Here is a 16,237-nt window from a genome sequence, read left to right as displayed (position 1 = left end):
AACTGTGATGGCAAGCTTTTGACTTGGAGTAACATTTTCTTGAGAAATTCTATTTGATTACTTGGGTTAGATTTTTTTTTTGAATACATGGATATTGAGGAGAGGCTTGTGCTGTTAGCTTATTGAAAAAATAAGTTGATTGGGAAAACTTACAAAGAGTAAGGTTTTCAAACATGAAAAGCGTATGGATTTACGAGGTGTAAGTGTAAACTCAACTTGTTCAGAAAGACTAGAGCTAAGCTAGTGCTTTACTCCATGTTATGTTCAGTTGTGAATACATTTACATCAAGTACTCAACATATTTGCTTTTTAATATATGTTCATATAACACATTGGATTAATAAATAAAGACATATAGTCTTTAAGCATATGTATGATTATAAAAATAAGTCCATTTTGTGGTCACGAGAGTAGAAAATTCCCTTTAATTAGTGAAATTGATTGCATATCCTGTATAGTAATGAGCTTCAACAAGATGCAGGTCCTCATTGGATCAAAGTCAGTTTAGATAAGGGCAGCTCAAGGTCACAGAGGGAGATGCCCAGCAGGTTCATTTGCATAAAAAATTACTGTTAGAAATAGGACACTGAGGCAGCTCTGGCGTTTTGATCCCTTGGCCTTTGTCATGGAGATTCCTAGTAGTGAAGGGAGGGAGGCCAGTGTCCCAGATAATGATTAACTGTTTTAATGGCATTCATTCATTCATTCCGCACCAACTACTCATGCAGAAAAAAGGGTTATGTAAAATGACATTAGAAGAAAATCATTTGTAATCGTTGCATCAGGCTGCACTTTGAGGAGACATTAGGAGTAAATCCGTGGCGTGGTAGGCTTATGCTTTATCTTCTGATATTTACTGAGTTTACTGGTGCATGAAAAGCTTTCAGCAAGAATAGCAGATGGGGTGGACCTTTCATAGGTAATGCTATCTACCAGGTTATTACTTCTATATATTGATAGTAAAGTAATCTCTAAGATATCACCCTACAAATATAGATTATTTAAATGTCTGAAACAAAAAAGAGAGAGAGAGAGAGAGAGCTGCTTTCATATATAGTTCATTTGGTATCCATTTGGTCAGAGTCTTTCAATAAATTTTTTAACTTAAAAAAAGTTCTAAAAAACTACATCCATTCCCTGCATTTAACTTTTCCTCCGCAGTACAGACGGGTGTGACAGAACCCTGAACTTAGAGCTAATCGGTTGACATATTCTGCTTTAAATTGGACCTTTACTGTTAATTAAAAATAAAGACATGCTCCCAGGCAGAAGTATTGAGTCACAAATTTATATTTCTAACACTTTAAATAGCTCTAAGATTTCTGTTAGATCATAGTATGAAAACTTGTCCACTGGAAATCATTATTGAGTTTTCAGTACTGTATTCTAATACAGAAATGTTCTCTAATTAGGTAAGATCTAGGCTGATTTCATTCCTATTAAGTCCCAGTACATGGTAGTTTATTAAAATGAGAGTATGTAGATAGCGTTTGTCATGTCATTTACTAATTAATTATTGTGAAACAGTTTAGAATTTCATAGCACAATATAAATACGGTTGCTATTTTTATTAGTAATAATGGAAGTTTTTAACTAGTGACATTATTCAGATGAATGAACATCCAAATGTCTGCACTTTATCCACGGGCATAAATGAACACTAGGGCTAAATTTGAGGCTTTTTGAGTGAGATTATGTTCAAAATAAAATAAGTGTCAACATGAGACATGCTTTCAAAATCTTGATTAAAAAGCATCTCTTTATCCCTCTTACTGTGAGACTGAATTCCTAGTCTCTGTATTAGCAACACCTTCCTAATTCTGCCAGAGTATGTGCCACACTCCCAATGTGAAGTAGGGGAGACACTTAGGAAGTTGTGTTGATTTATTTGGGCATTTTAGTATATAAAAGCATAATTTTATAGGTTGTCTTTAGTGCTTAAAATGTATAGAATGCTCACTAAAGGTCATGTGCTTTACAGGTGCAGAACCTCATTATTCACTTCTTAATATTTACTGTGTTACTCTATGCCTGGCCCTATTCCAGGATCTGGGATACAGCAGGGAACTAAAAACAGACAAACCCCTGTGAGTGGGGGTATAGACCAAGCACACAAGTAAAATATATAGTGTATCAGATGCGATAAGTGCCAGGGAGTTTAAGAAAAAAGGACAGTGAAGCAGGATAGGGAGCACCAATTGGAGAGAGCTAGATATTTTAAATAGGGTGGTCATGAAGGCCTTACAAAGAAGATGACATTTGAACCAAGAGATGAAGGAGTTCTCCATGTTTATATGGTGAAAGGCATTGGGACTACTTGTAATTTCCTCAGACTTAGGCAATAAAATAAAGTCGGAGGAACTTTGGAGTCTTTAATATCTACTTATTCACCAGCTATTTATTGAGCACTTACTATGTTTTAGGTCAGGGCTCATCAGACTTTCTGTAAAGAGCCAGATAGTAAATATTTTAGCTTGACAGGCCATATGGTCTCTGTCATGACTGTGCCCCTGTAGCATGAAAAGCAACCACAGATAATCCGTAAACAGATATGCCTGGCTGTGTCCCAATAAAACTTTATTTACAGACACTAAAGTTTGAATTTCATATAATTTTTACATGTTGCAAAATATTTTTTTAACCACTTAAAAATGTAAAAACTATTCTTCCCTTGTGAGCTATACAAAAACAGACAGTGGGCCAGATTTGGCCTGCTGGCCATAGTTTGCCAACACTTATTATAGACTCTTGTCATAGGGGTACATGGTGCACCAAACAAAGATCCCTGCCCTCATGCACCTCACATTCTAGCAATGGGGATGTAGGTAATAAGCATAGTAAATAACCAGTTTAGTACCCTAGAAGGTGAAATAGGGAAATGCAGGTCAAGAGCAGTGAGGCAGTGTTTAAAAAAGGTGGCCTTTACTCTCAGTGGAGGTGATGGAAGTGAACCTCTGGGCAGTTGTATAACAATGTGACTGTCCCTGTGTTCTACACTCCTGAGGAGAAGCCAGAATTGCTGTAGAGGTATGGGTGCCCCTCCCATGAGGGAGTCCCTACTTGTATCCACAGCAGTCAAGTCACATTCCATGTCAGGATATCCCTGCTAATTTGGTTCTCACCAGCCCACTTCGTCACTGCTTCCTGATTCATCTTGTCCTTTGCATAGGATTTGAACCAATGGAATCTCTTATTCAGTGGAATAGACATAGCATATTTTCCTTCTCAACACTGAATCTAGAAATCTTGCCTCAAAGATAAATTGCTATGTATTTACACAAATGAGCATAAATAGAAAATTTATAAATATATATCAATTTTTCAGAGAACATTTATTATTCGAGAGTATGGATTCTTTCTGTCATCGCTTGTAGTGTTTTAACAACTGCCAGCTAGTTATTGAGCACCTACCATTAGCTTCAAACTATCTTCTTGTGCCTCACCCCATCCAATGGTGGGTCTCCCTTGCCACTCCATTAATACCTGGACATGCTTCTATCACTCGTTTACATTGTCCTGTCATTATCTACTTATGTGCTTGTCATCTTCTACTGGCCTATTGTTATTTTCTATCTGAGATACTTAATACCTGACACAGTACTTGGTGCAGTGCTGAATGGAATGAGGAGTGAGGAAGAAGAGGAAAGCACACACTGACGTTAAGAATAAAAGAATTGTTTTCATGTCATATACTTTAATACACAGAGTCATCTGAATATGGGGTTTCCACACTAAACTCGAGGAGGCAATATATCTAAGGACTCTCTTACCTAAAAAGAACTTTTTAAGAAAGAATGAGGTTTTAATTTTCTTCTAAAATTGAATAAACTCTTACAAATATTAATGTTGCAGACTAAACCTGGACCACCCAAAAAGCCGAAGACCCCTTCTGGACAATCAGCCTTAGTGTACTGCTACAACTGTGGTCAAGAAGGCCATTATGGACACGTAAGTCTGAGTGGCATTTGTACATAAAGCATTCTGTTGATAAAAGGTGTACTCAAAAAGAGTGTAATTCTGAACACTTACTTTTTTAGAAACTAACATCCTGAAGTGAGATTTAATATGGTTTCTACTACAGTCAAACCTTGGTTCTCGACTATCTCCCATCTCGAACAGTTCACTTCTCAACCCGGCAACCCTTTCATGCTGATACCTGTCATGCGTCTCTCAGGCGACAAGAAAGGAGAGAATGCATGAATATGAGTCAGTTTACTGCTAAACCTCATGTTGTTAACATCTCAGGAAATTGTGCTGTGGATATTTTCATGTTTTTTTGCTTTTGTTGCTGCTTATTATTATTAAATTTTTATTTTTTACTGTACATTGTATTTTCTTTTTGTTAAGTTTTTATTTACACTTCATGTCCTTTTTGGTTTTGTTTTTTGTTTTAAATATATCTTTATTGATTTCAGAGAGGAAGGGGGAGAGAGAGAGATAGAAACATCAATGATGAGAGAGTCATTGATTGGCTGCCTCCTGCATGCCCCCTACTGGGGATCGAGCCCGAAACCCAGGCATGTGCCCTGACCAGGAATTAAACAGCAGTCTCCTGGATGATGGGTTGATGCTCAACTACTGAGCCACTACAGCCAGGCTCCTTTTTGTTTTTAAAGTGTTTATTTATAAACGGTACATTAGACATGTACTGTATATAAGAAAGGTTAAAACAGGGAATCATTTGGGGGTCTGGAATGGATTAATTCAATTGACATTCTTTCTTTCTTTTTGGTTAACACTCACATGAGGACTTTTTTTTTTTCAGTGATTTTTTTAAGAGAATGGGAGTTGGGGGAGGGAGGGAGGGAGGGAGGGAGGGAGGGAGGGAGGGAGGGAGGGAGGGAGGGAGGGAGGGAGGGAGGGAGGGAGGGAGGGAAACATCGATGTGAGAGAGACACATTGATTGGTTGCTTCCTGCACATGCCCCGACCAGGGCCGGGGATCAAACCCATGGGCAAGTGCTCTAACCACTTAGCAACACTGGCCAGGACTATATTATTTCTAATGGGAAACAATGATTCAGTTTTTCTTTTTTTTTTTTTTTTTTAAATATATCTGTATTGACTTCAGAGGAAGGAAGGGAGAGGAGGAGAGAGAGAGAGAAACATCAATGACGAGAGAGTCATCATTGATCGGTTGCCTCCTGCATGCCCCTGACTGGGGATGGAACTTGCAGCCTGGGCCTGTGCCCTGACCAGGAATCAAACTGTGATCTCCTAGATCACAGGTTGATGCTCAACCGCTGAGCCACACTCAGTGGGGCTGATTCAGTTTTTGAACAGCCTTGTGAAACGAATAAAGTTTGAGAACCGAGGTTCCATTGTAATTTACTTGTCCTATTTCTGCCAGAGTAACAGGTCTGTCAGAGCACATTCCTCTAACTGTTTCAAATATATGTGAACAGGTTCGGCTAAAACAAATATAGTTCATAAAATCAATCCAAGAAATAATAGTAGTCAACAGAATGGTAGCTGTGCTATTGAGTTCTTGATCACTATTACTTTGAAACGGCCAAATCATGATTTTAGATATCTACCTAGTCCTCCAGTATCCCCATTTCTCCCTAGTGCCATGTTAGGTTAAATCGTCATCGCTGATAAATGAATGCTGACACTCAGTGTTGGAAAGACAGAGGTGCTGCATCATCGACTGGCCTCCTACCCCACAAATGCCCAGAACCCTGCCCGGCCTGCATATTCCCTAACCCCGACTGCGAGGACTAGACTCCATGTGTTCGAGATGCTGAGGTCTCAAAACAGAAGGGACTTCTTGCTGTGAGGTGGGACTGAGTCTCCCAGCCAGTGCCTCAAGTGTGAAACAGCAACAGCTCATCCCAGGGACGGGCTGCACTAAGACGAGGCTCCGACGCCGTGTATTCTGGGAATCCTGCGGCAGAGGAAAGGCAGTGGCAGCAGAAGTAGAAAGTCCGAGGGGAGAGCTGCGTTCCCAGTCTCCAGGTTGGCTTCCAGCAGCCCGGAAACCAAAACAACTAATATCAAGTCAGATCTGAGGACAGGAGGTGGAAAGCTGACGGAGGGTAGAGTCCTCAAAATGGGTTGGGGTCTGAGCAGTAGGCTGGGGGAATAGTATTGCAGGTCATGTCTTGAATTGACTGTCGCATTTCACTCGTGCAGCCCTTGGGGCTGGAACTCGATGCTATAGGAAGAGACAGAAAAGCTAGCAGGAGAAAAAGTGCTGCAGGAAGTCCATCCACAGATCAGGTTTGTTTTCTGCTTGGGGCAGCAAGACCACGGAGTGCAGGGGCAGTAAATGAAAGCTAGGATGAGGTTTTGATCCTCGGTTCTGATTTTTGTACAGAAGGACCTCTCAGCACTGACATTTGGATGCTATTTCCAATGTGATCAAACATAGAGTTTGGTAGTAAAGATGGAGAGACCTTGCAATGTACTTATTTCACTTCTATAGAACGCTCACTGAAAACCTAAAGATTTTTTTTCTACAAAATTATCATCTCTAGATTTTTTTTACTGCTCTGTGCATGCCTCCTTGTTGCCAAAATTCAGTTGTTGCCAACACTGTTTAGGGAAACCTATTCACATAAGCAGTCCACTGCCACACAAATCACATAGACGTACGATTTATGTTTGCTTACCTCTTTAAAGCAGAGGGGTATAATTTTAGCATTTATGTTTGCTCAATTAAAGAAAAACAATTATAGTTGGACACATACTGCTTATTAGTCACCCCTGTTAATGTAGATTAAGAACAATATAAGACCAAATAAAATAAACCCTCTAATAGGTACGAGACATGTGCAGTAGGGACCCACTCACCCCCAGCCATTGCTGTTAACTCAGACTGGGGGAGGGGTTCGGCAGGGAAGATTGCAAAACAGTAAGGGTTTCCTAGGTAAAGAAGTAAGGTAAGAAAGGCTCATAAAATATTGTGTAAACACGATTGGGTGTCAGCCTGGGTGATCCTCCCAGTGTCCCAGCAAGACCACAGCCTGCAGCCAAGAATGAGTATCAGTGATGTGGGGCTCATCTCTAATTAATAGTCATCCATAATCTTGCAAAAGGTTTTCTGACCAGTGTGCCCTTGTGACGTCCTGATTTCAAATACAATTTGCAGGAATGTACAGAAAGGCGGATGTTTAACCAGACCTTTCCAACATCTCCATTCATCTACTACTATGATAACAAATATGAAATTCGGGAGAGAGAACACAGAATAAAACGAAAAGTAAAAGGTATGTTATCAGACTTCTTGCTAGATCAGCTTTGCAGTAGTTCCCAATTTTCTGTTTTTGCACTGTCTTTACCGGCTTTGGGGGTCATTGGTTAACGCAGAAAATGTTTTTAATAATTACCGTGAAAACTGGAACTTTCTTGATCTCCAGAAATCAAGCACCCACTTTAAAATCCTGTGTTGTAAAAAAAAAAAAAAATCCTGTGTTGTGCCCTGACTGGTGTGGCTCAGCTGGTTGGAGCATCCTCCGTGCACCGAAAGGCCCCGGGCTCAGTTCCTGGTCAGGGCACATACCCAGGTTGCAGATTCCATCCCTGGTCGGGGTGCATACAGGAGGCAACTGATCCATGTTTCTCTCTCACATCTCTCTCCCCCCCTCTCCCTTCTTCTCTCTCTAAGATTAATTTTCTAAAACCCTGTGTTGTATTCTATTCACAATAAACATTTTTCTAACATAATGATCACTTTAGAAAATGTCTAGAAAATACTTCTATCCACATATGTATGCAGAGTTTTTAAAGGCTCCTTTGAGATTTTTCTATTTGACTAGTGATTCTTTTTCCCCCTTTGTATAGCTCTAGTATTTTTCATGGAAAGAAAGGCTTTTCCTACTGGGTGAATTCCTGGAGCTTCCCCAGAGAAGTCACTTCTTATCAGCCATGATAAGCCAGAGCTCCAGCCCGCAGCCACCCTCTGTGGCTTCTTTATCTTTTGTTGCTCTAACGTAAAGTTCTTTCTCACCAAATTATCTTATAATGTAAGCCTATTTTCTCTACCTCTGTTCTTTCTTGCAGTGTACTTCAAGACGGTTTACCAAGTTATTTTTCTTGCTTTTGGAACAAAACAGTTCTGTTTTTCAAGTTGACCTATACAAAGTTGACTCTTTGGGCCTTTTTTGTTCTTCTTTTCCAGGCACATTTTAAAGATTAAAAAGAAATGCACCAAAATGTCATCTCTGGATTAAAGGATTCGGGTGCTTCTGTTTTATTTTCTTTATACTTTTCTGTATTTCCCAAATTTTCTGTAATGAGTGTTTGTAAGCCTTATAATCAGAGAAAAACCATTTGTTTTCCTTTTTAACTGGTTCTATTGACAGCTCCGCAGCACGGATCCACTTTGAGGCTCACTGTAATTCATTGGAATTTACATTTTATGCCAAAGTCTATAAGTCTATAACTTATTTTTCTCTATATTCCAAAATTCTTTTTTTTCTGTCCCCTAAATGTCCTGCTTTGTACGTCATTTCATTGGAGGGGGGGCACTTTTTTAGTCTTTGAAGGTTCTGTTGGCATGTGAATCTTCATCCCTCACTGTAGCCTCATCTCCACCTGCCCTGTCAGAATCACTACTGTCAGACACTTGTAATAAGAGCCAAGTTCTAAAAAAACAGCATCAGATCTGCGCTAAGACCTCTAAGATACACGTGTGTGCACGTGCACACTCACTCTCCAAGCCAGTGATCTCTGCTCTGGAGGAATAATCTGTCCTCTTTGGCATCCCCCTCTAAGCACTGTAGCCAGACTTTATCTTCAGAGGGAAATTGAAATGTCGTATGAAACTGTCAATAGGACATTTTATGCGTCTTGCTTCACCTTATCATCAAGGACTGTCCCTTGAATTGGTCACACGTGACTTTTCTTCATGAAGCTAAGATGATTACTGCTCTCACTCGCCCTCGTGTGCGTTGTTTACCCTAGTTAGATTGTATTGAACAGAATAAATATCATTGGAGGGATCAGAAATATAGAACTGCAATGGTACGATTCTTACTGAGTGATTTTTACCTTCGTAAGGGCCCTTTGGAATGTCATATCGTAATGCATTTAAATGTCTGGCTTCCCTCTCTGTTAAGTTATTTACAGACCTAGGAAAGCTCTGCATGGACTGTCTCGCTGCAGAATGTGCAAAATATACTTTTATATTTTCCAGAACTCCAGAAAAGTGGGGATTTTCCACGGCAGTTCAAGAGGCCATATATGAAAGCAGCAAATCAGAGGTCCCACCATGACATGAGGAAGAGCCAGTCCTCAAGGAGAAACACCAGGTGGCCTCAAGAAAAGAAAGAAACCCAGAAGGAAGCAGTGAGCAGGAGCAACAGGGAGCGTGAAAAGCACAGGAAGGCTGACAGGTGTCACGACGAGGATGAGGACTTTCCCAGGGGCCCCCGAGCCCACTCTTCCCCTGGCACCTTCAAATCCCAGAAGCCTCACAAGTCCTTCCACCACTCACATCAGCACAGGCCAAGAGAAGACAAGCCGCCCAAAGAGGGCAGGCGGGGCAAGCATAGGAAAAAGGCGAGCTACGCGGAGGACGACGGTGACAATTTGTTCCTGATTAAGCAGAGGACAAAGAAGTCTAAGCTGTGAGCCGCGTCTGATTTGGCTTCCAGCGTTCGCCTGGTCTTTGTGCCTACAGCATTGTGGCACTCTTTTTATTTTCTAAGATTAATTAAAGTGAGCTTTTCTGGTGTGTGTTTTTTTTTAATCTCAGCCATACCTAGAACGAAGATCTTGGAGATCTGTCCTCTGTGTCCAACAGGTGGTTATTAGGTAAGAAAATAGAAAGATAGGCTCAGACTTTCCCTGTTCCAGCCAGTCATTCTTACTCAGAATCCTACAGGTAGGAAGAATTAATGTTTTCAAGAGAATTTTTAAAAATACTTTGAAAAAATAAAAGACTATCAAATGTAATTCATCTGCAGTGTAAGTATGTAAATCCTTGCAGGAAGAGAAATTAATACTAATATGAAAAATTCATTCATCTTTTTCATCATTACTCTTTTCTTTACGTTGGAAAGGATAATAGCTATAAATCTAAGTTTTTCTTGCTTCTGGAGCTGGTGTCAGTATCTTCCTTTGGTCAGAGCATCACTGGCTGAAAAACGAAGGTGCTGTCACTGAAGCCCTGGAGAGGCAGGGAATTGGACTGTTACGAAATACAAGCAAGGAGTCCGTCCAGTGTAAACGTCATGAAAGAGGTTTCCTGAAACAAATGAAGAAGAGTCATCAGAAATTTTGAGGTAGTCACAATGAAATCATCTTTACAGCCACACTTTAAGACCGCCACTGAGCTATGTAGAGATAAATATTGCCCAACTTTAAAAAATTGCTTTGTTTTCATGGGTTTTTTAACCATATAGCTATACAGAAATTTTTGTACTTGTGAACCTTTTGTACTTATCAAAGCCTAATGTTAGAATTAGAAAAATAAAATGTCTGAAATAGAGTAAATAAATGTGTCTGATATGTAAAAAGACAGCGCTTGGGCGACAAGGGGGCATACTTGGGTAGGACAAGTGACTAAAGTTATAAAATCTCCAATAACTGGGGTTAACATGCTCTTGTTACCCAAGCACTAGTTCTGTGTCAGAATAAAATGAGATAGAATCTGTTAACTAGGACAGTTTTATAATGTTGGATTCTTAAATTTGAGTTGATGGGTAGGCAGGACCTCTCCTGCCTTCCCCTGGGTCTTCCCATGGGTCTTTCTAACAGATTTTTTTCCAGGGTAACAAAAGTAGAACAACCCTTCAAGGACAAGGAACATGCTGGTAAGGGCATGGGGCTATGAAACAGCACGCATGTACCCCATATTTGTTTCCTGAGGCCATGGTAACAAATCACTACAAACTAGGTGGCTTAAAACAACAGACATTTGTTCATACAGTTCTGGAGGCCAGAAGTCCAAAATCAAGATGCCGGCAGGGTTGGCTCCCTCCTGATGCTCTGAGGGAGAGTTCGTGCATGCCTCTCCTAGACTCTGGTGCCTGGTGGCAGTTCTTGGCCCTTTGGGCTTGTAGAAGCGTAGCTCCGATCTCTGCCTCCATCTTCTCCTCTCCTTGTGTCTTGGCTTTAGGGTGTTCTAATCCCAAGATCCTTATTTACATCTGCAAAGACCCTATTTCCAAATAAGTCCACATTCACGGGTACCAGGGATTAAAGCTTGGATGTAACTTTAGGGGGAACACTGTACAACCCCAGAAGCTGTAAGAATTGCTTCTACCAAGTTGCACTGTCTTATTCCCTGAGCTTTTACTGGGGGATGCAGTATTTTCTCTTATTTTTCTCTTTGAATCTCTTTGTTTTAAGAGATTTACTTTGCTTAAGACTATTGTAATTATTCATAATTTCTGATCTTGCGTATATCCTTATACCTCAGTTCCATTGTGAAATAGGTGTTGGCCAAGTAAACGTATGAACGGAAAGCATCTGTCAGATTTGGGGGCATGCAGCCCCTTGGAGACCTTTACCCAGGGAGTGCCAGGGCAGTGGTGGGCCAAGAAGCCAGCCTTCCGTGCACTGAGGAGGGAGTGAGCGGCCGAGGAGAGGAGGGAATGTATGTCTCTTTTGAAACTCGGCTGTGAAAGGTGGACAGGACAGGACTGGCTGGAGTCAGGTCGCTGTTGACAGGTGCTGAAAGAGAAGATGGTGGAGAACTGAAGAAAACTCATTGGCAGTCGAGGAGGGAATGGATGGATCCAGAGGGATGCACGAAAGGAGTTGAAGACAGGTATGCAGATAGGTGAGCAAGGTGGGCAAATGGTATCCTCAGTGCCTCCCTTTTGATGGACAAGCCTTTCCAAGAATAAGGAATTAGGGGTGAGAGGACGGGAGGTACGGAAGGACCATCCAAGGGAAGGGGAAAAGGGAGGTCTCGGGGGGTCACTAGAATGGTGCTGGGGGCTCAGGGCAGGTTGGAGACCAGGAGTCTCATGTCTTGTATTCACATGAGGAAAGGTCCTCTCTGGAAACACCCTGTGGCTGCCTGAGTGAGGGGAAGAGACAGGTACACATGCAAAGGAAAGGTTTCCTGTGGAAAAACTAGCCCAGCACTGTTACCTGCTTAAGTTCATATCAAAGAGTCCAGCCCTGCGTACACTAGCGAACAGTCCTTACGGATTTCCACACGTCCTCCTGAGTATGTCTGCCCACCGTGACAGCCTCTTGCACCTAACAGACCGGTGTAAACTCATGGCTGGTCAGATGCCATCACAAGGACGTGCCATTTTGAGCTCTGATAACCTCTGGCCGCCTCTCCGGGCTTCGGTTTCCTCGTTCTGAAGTTGGGAGCAGTGGGATCATCCTGGATGAGTTCTCAGTCCTCCCTCTGGTGCTCTGTGGCCTCATGGCCATTGGTGGCCCTGGGCGTGTCCAGGTAGCAACTCGGGCCCTTACTGTAAGCGGCTCCCATGACCCAGCCTCTGGGAACCCACTTGTTCTGTGCACCCCCCTTCTCCTTCCATCTTTCTAGCTGCTCATGTCAAGCCCGACCCCTCTCCCAGGAGAGTCTTCCAAATAATTCCTCGTGGCCCCACCAGCACTCGCTCCCTCATCCCTCACCAGCATCGCTTAGATGTGGCTTGTGCATAGCCCAGAGCTTCACATACTTGTGCTGTGACAGTTGTATGTTGTCACACTTGTGGCCGTTTTTAGGAACTGTTCCGTATCAATCCCTAGAAAATGAACGTAATCCCTTCTTTTGATACTATCTCAGTGGGAACGCCTGTTTCAGCATGGGTCAGGTCCCTTGGCAGTGCCCTTTTTTTTTTTTTTTTAATATATCTTTATTAATTTCAGAGAGAGGAAAGGAGAAGGAGAGAGAGAGTTAAAACATCAATGATGACAGAGTCGTCACTGATCGGCGGCCTCCTGCGCACCCTCAACTGGGGACCGAGCCCACAACCCGGGCATGTGCCCTGACTGGGAATCGAACCACGATCTCCTGGATCCTAGATCGATGCTCAACCTCTGAGCCACGCCCGGCCGGGCCGCAACACCTTTTTGAGCACACAGCTCACCTTAGGTGCTTAGAACTGGCTCTTCCATAGCAGCTTCAGGGACACAGGTCTCTTTTTAGCTTTCACACCATTAATAGTTCAATCTTCAAAGTCACAAGTAAGGAAAAGAGGTTAGTTACATAGGAAAGCAAAGCCGACAGTTCCCATGGCACAGCCAGATGGGAACCCACCCGTGAAGAACCCCTGGTTCACACCCCACCCCACGTCCTGGTCCTGTGCTGACATCGAGGGCACCCTACCCTTGTGGAGCCTTCATTTTCTCCAATGGGCAAGACAGATGCGAACCCCATTCAGTTCTACAAAGATTTATTGAAGCTCACACAATTGTGGGGCTGGCAAGTTCAAAGCAAAATACTCAGGGCAGGCCAGCAGGCTGGGATTCAGGCAGGGTTTTTACCTTATAGGGGTTTTTTTGTTTTGTTTTTTTAAATACAGTATATCTTTATTGATTTCAGAGAGAGAGAGGGAGAAGGAGAGAGAGAGAAACATCAATGATGAGAGAGTCATTGATCAGCTCCCTCCCACACACCCCCAACGGGATCGAGCCCGCAAGCCGGGCATGTGCCCTGACCAGGAATCAAACCAAGATCTCCTGGATCCTAGGCCAAAGCTCAACTGCTGAGCCACACCCAGCCAGGCTATCTTACAGTTTTGAAGCAGAATTCCTTCTCCAGGAAACCTGTTTTTGCCTTTATGGCCTTCAGCTAATTGGATGAGTTCCACATTGTGCAAGGTGATCTCCTTTCCTTAAAGTCAGCTGATAAAATCACATCCACAAATACCTCTCCAGCAACATCTAGACTAGTGATTGGCTAAACAGCTGGGTGCCATAGTCTAGCTAAGTTGACACCTAAAATTAAACCATCACTGTAGTCTTTATCTCAAAACTGGAAACGGGCAGAAACTTGACAAAATCCTAATCCCTAGAACAAGGTACCAGGCCTGCCATGAACTTTTGTTCCTTGGTAATAATTTTACATTATTTATTCCTGCGTCCTACATAGAATCCTCCACAGGCTAGAACCAGGCTGAAGAGCTCTGGGGTATGTTGCACCACATGCCAGTGCAGCTGGGATGCAGGCTTTGGCTTGGTGCCGAGAAGCCCTCCCTGATTAGAGGTTCCAACAGTGGGACAGGCCTGAAGCACAGTGGGCTTCTAGTCCCAGAAAGTGAGCAACCAGAAATTCAAGCATCTACTGAGACTGGGACCAGGGACTGGTCCATGAATTCTGGTAGCTCTAGATACAGAAACGTTGCTCAGAAAAGCCCCTGCTTCCTCTTGTCCACCCCCCTCCCACACCCCCAGGGTAGGCGGCAGAGGCCGGGGCAGAACACGGAACCTCTCTGAAATGGAAACTCTGTGCCTTTCTCACCCTCCGCCAGCCCCCTCTCCCCGGCCAGCCGGCTTCGCCTGGTTAGTCTTCTGGGAGGGCAGCTTGTCAACTCTACTCTGCCTTGGCCTCCTTTCACGCCCCACCTCATCCTCCTTGCCCCAGGGGCCCAGGGGATCCACCATCCACAGGTCATGGGTCATCGGCCACCTCCCTTCTGTTTTTGCCTACACCCAGTTAATCATCTCTTCCTGGTGATTTGCATGGCAACCCTCCTGCACTTGGCTACTCAGGGGAGTTTTCTGGTTTCGTTGCCTCACTTAACCTTGGCCTCCTGGTCACTGGATTCCCCTGCCACCCTGCCACAGACCTGGCCTCTGAAGCCTGACTGCTCCAGGGGTCCTTGTCTTCTCTTGAACCATCTCTTCCTATCAGCAAGCCAGACTGCCCACAGCACCATCTTGCAAAGGGTGGGGAGACCACCATGGCAGGATCCTTGAAGTTCTGGTGGATATCAGAACTGCAAAGGCCTAAAAGATTGTCTAGTCCACTCGGGCTCACCCCGTTTCACCCCTTTCACAGATGGGGAAACTGAGATTAAAACAAGGAAAAAAGCCTTGCCCATAGTCATACCTCGAGTCAGAGGCAGAGCCAGGTCTAGGCTTTGGGGCCCTCCACCTCAGCCCCCTCCCCTGTTTCCCTCTGCCACACTGTCAACATAATATATAGCTCCTCTGAAAACTTCAACATGAAGTGAGTGAAGAATGCATTTAGTGTTTAAATATTGATTCTTAACAGCCTTGTAGCCTCTGCTTAGATGGCAGCTGTGTGCAAGAAGCTGTGGCCAACAAGCTGGGCTGTGGCATGGTGCCAGGGGCAGGAGACCTCCCTCCCAGCTGGGAGCTCTTTTAGCATGAGCACCTTAGAAGCAACACCTGCCTGCAGAGTTATCATCAGGAGCCAGGGAGCAAATGGATGCAAAGATACAGGAACCAGACCTGAGAATGGGGAGAAAATTGGAAAGAAAATGGGAGCAGTAGCAGATCCCAGGAACGGGGGGAGACACATGAAAGACCTCAAGCTCCTAGGCCGTCCGTCGGGTCAACACAAGTCTCAACACTTGCTATCAAAGAAACTGAGGCAGAAACAGTTCCTAGGACAAAGAAACTGTCAAGATCAGAAAATCTACAACATGGAGACCTGCAGAATTTATCAAGTCTGGAACCCTCTATGGTCCATATGGGGAAACAGGCCCGGAGAGAAGCGCCTCATTTCCCACACTGAGGGGCAGAGCCAGGCCTGACACCCAGGCTCCTGCCTCCCGGTGAGGGAGTTTGGAGGGCATGAGGCATTGGACGTCACTGGCTGGGTGTTCAGCTTTTCAGAGCCCTGGGGGCTGGTGAGGCAGAAACACCCCAGAGGAAAGCTGGGGTGTCTCTGACAACAGACTTCTGAGGTGCTGTGGAGAAACCCGTGTGGCTATGATGGGGAAAGAAGGGCCGTAAAAGTGAAATTTGCAATTTGTGACGGGGTGGGAAACTGAAAATGTGTTCTCCATCCCATGCAAATTATCTGTGGCCTTTTGTCTTGCACCTGCAGCAGCTCACAACATACACAACATGAGGGACACTCAGGTTCCCACAGTGTGTGCTCAGAACAACAGCAGAGAAAGCCCCCGCAGTCTGGGAGGGATGTGCGGGGATGCCCAAGCTCTGTCCGTAGGTGTCCACTGGGCTCAGAGCTGTGTCCTTTGTACCTGGCTGAGGGGACCCTGTTAGGGACTACCCGCCTAGGGACAGCACTCTGGGCCCTCCCCATCAGCTCCCTAATTCCTGTCCTGCTTATCTCCTATCACTCCCTCTTTGTCCCCACCCCACCCCCAGACACTCCCACATGGTCA

General features: G+C 43.9%; 1 protein-coding gene across 3 annotated transcripts in view; it reads left to right on the top strand.

Annotated features, from left to right (window-relative positions):
• Positions 1-10,436, top strand: part of ZCCHC7 (zinc finger CCHC-type containing 7) — a 178,161-nt gene extending 167,725 nt beyond the window's left edge. For all 3 annotated transcript variants that reach the window (XM_081152020.1, XM_081152021.1, XM_081152022.1), the window contains exons 7-9: positions 3,853-3,948; positions 7,093-7,210; positions 9,139-10,436. In XM_081152020.1, the coding sequence (XP_081008146.1) occupies positions 3,853-3,948; positions 7,093-7,210; positions 9,139-9,575 (651 nt within the window). In that variant the 3' untranslated portion in view covers positions 9,576-10,436. The remainder of the gene's footprint in view (positions 1-3,852; positions 3,949-7,092; positions 7,211-9,138) is intronic.
• Positions 10,437-16,237: the final 5,801 nt, after the last annotated feature.

The sequence above is a fragment of the Miniopterus schreibersii genome (genome assembly GCF_964146895.1).
Source record: "Miniopterus schreibersii genome assembly, chromosome: 11".
Lineage (NCBI taxonomy): Eukaryota > Metazoa > Chordata > Mammalia > Chiroptera > Miniopteridae > Miniopterus > Miniopterus schreibersii.
The sequence above is the reverse complement of the archived record's forward strand: the minus strand, read 5'-3'. Positions and strand labels throughout refer to the sequence as shown.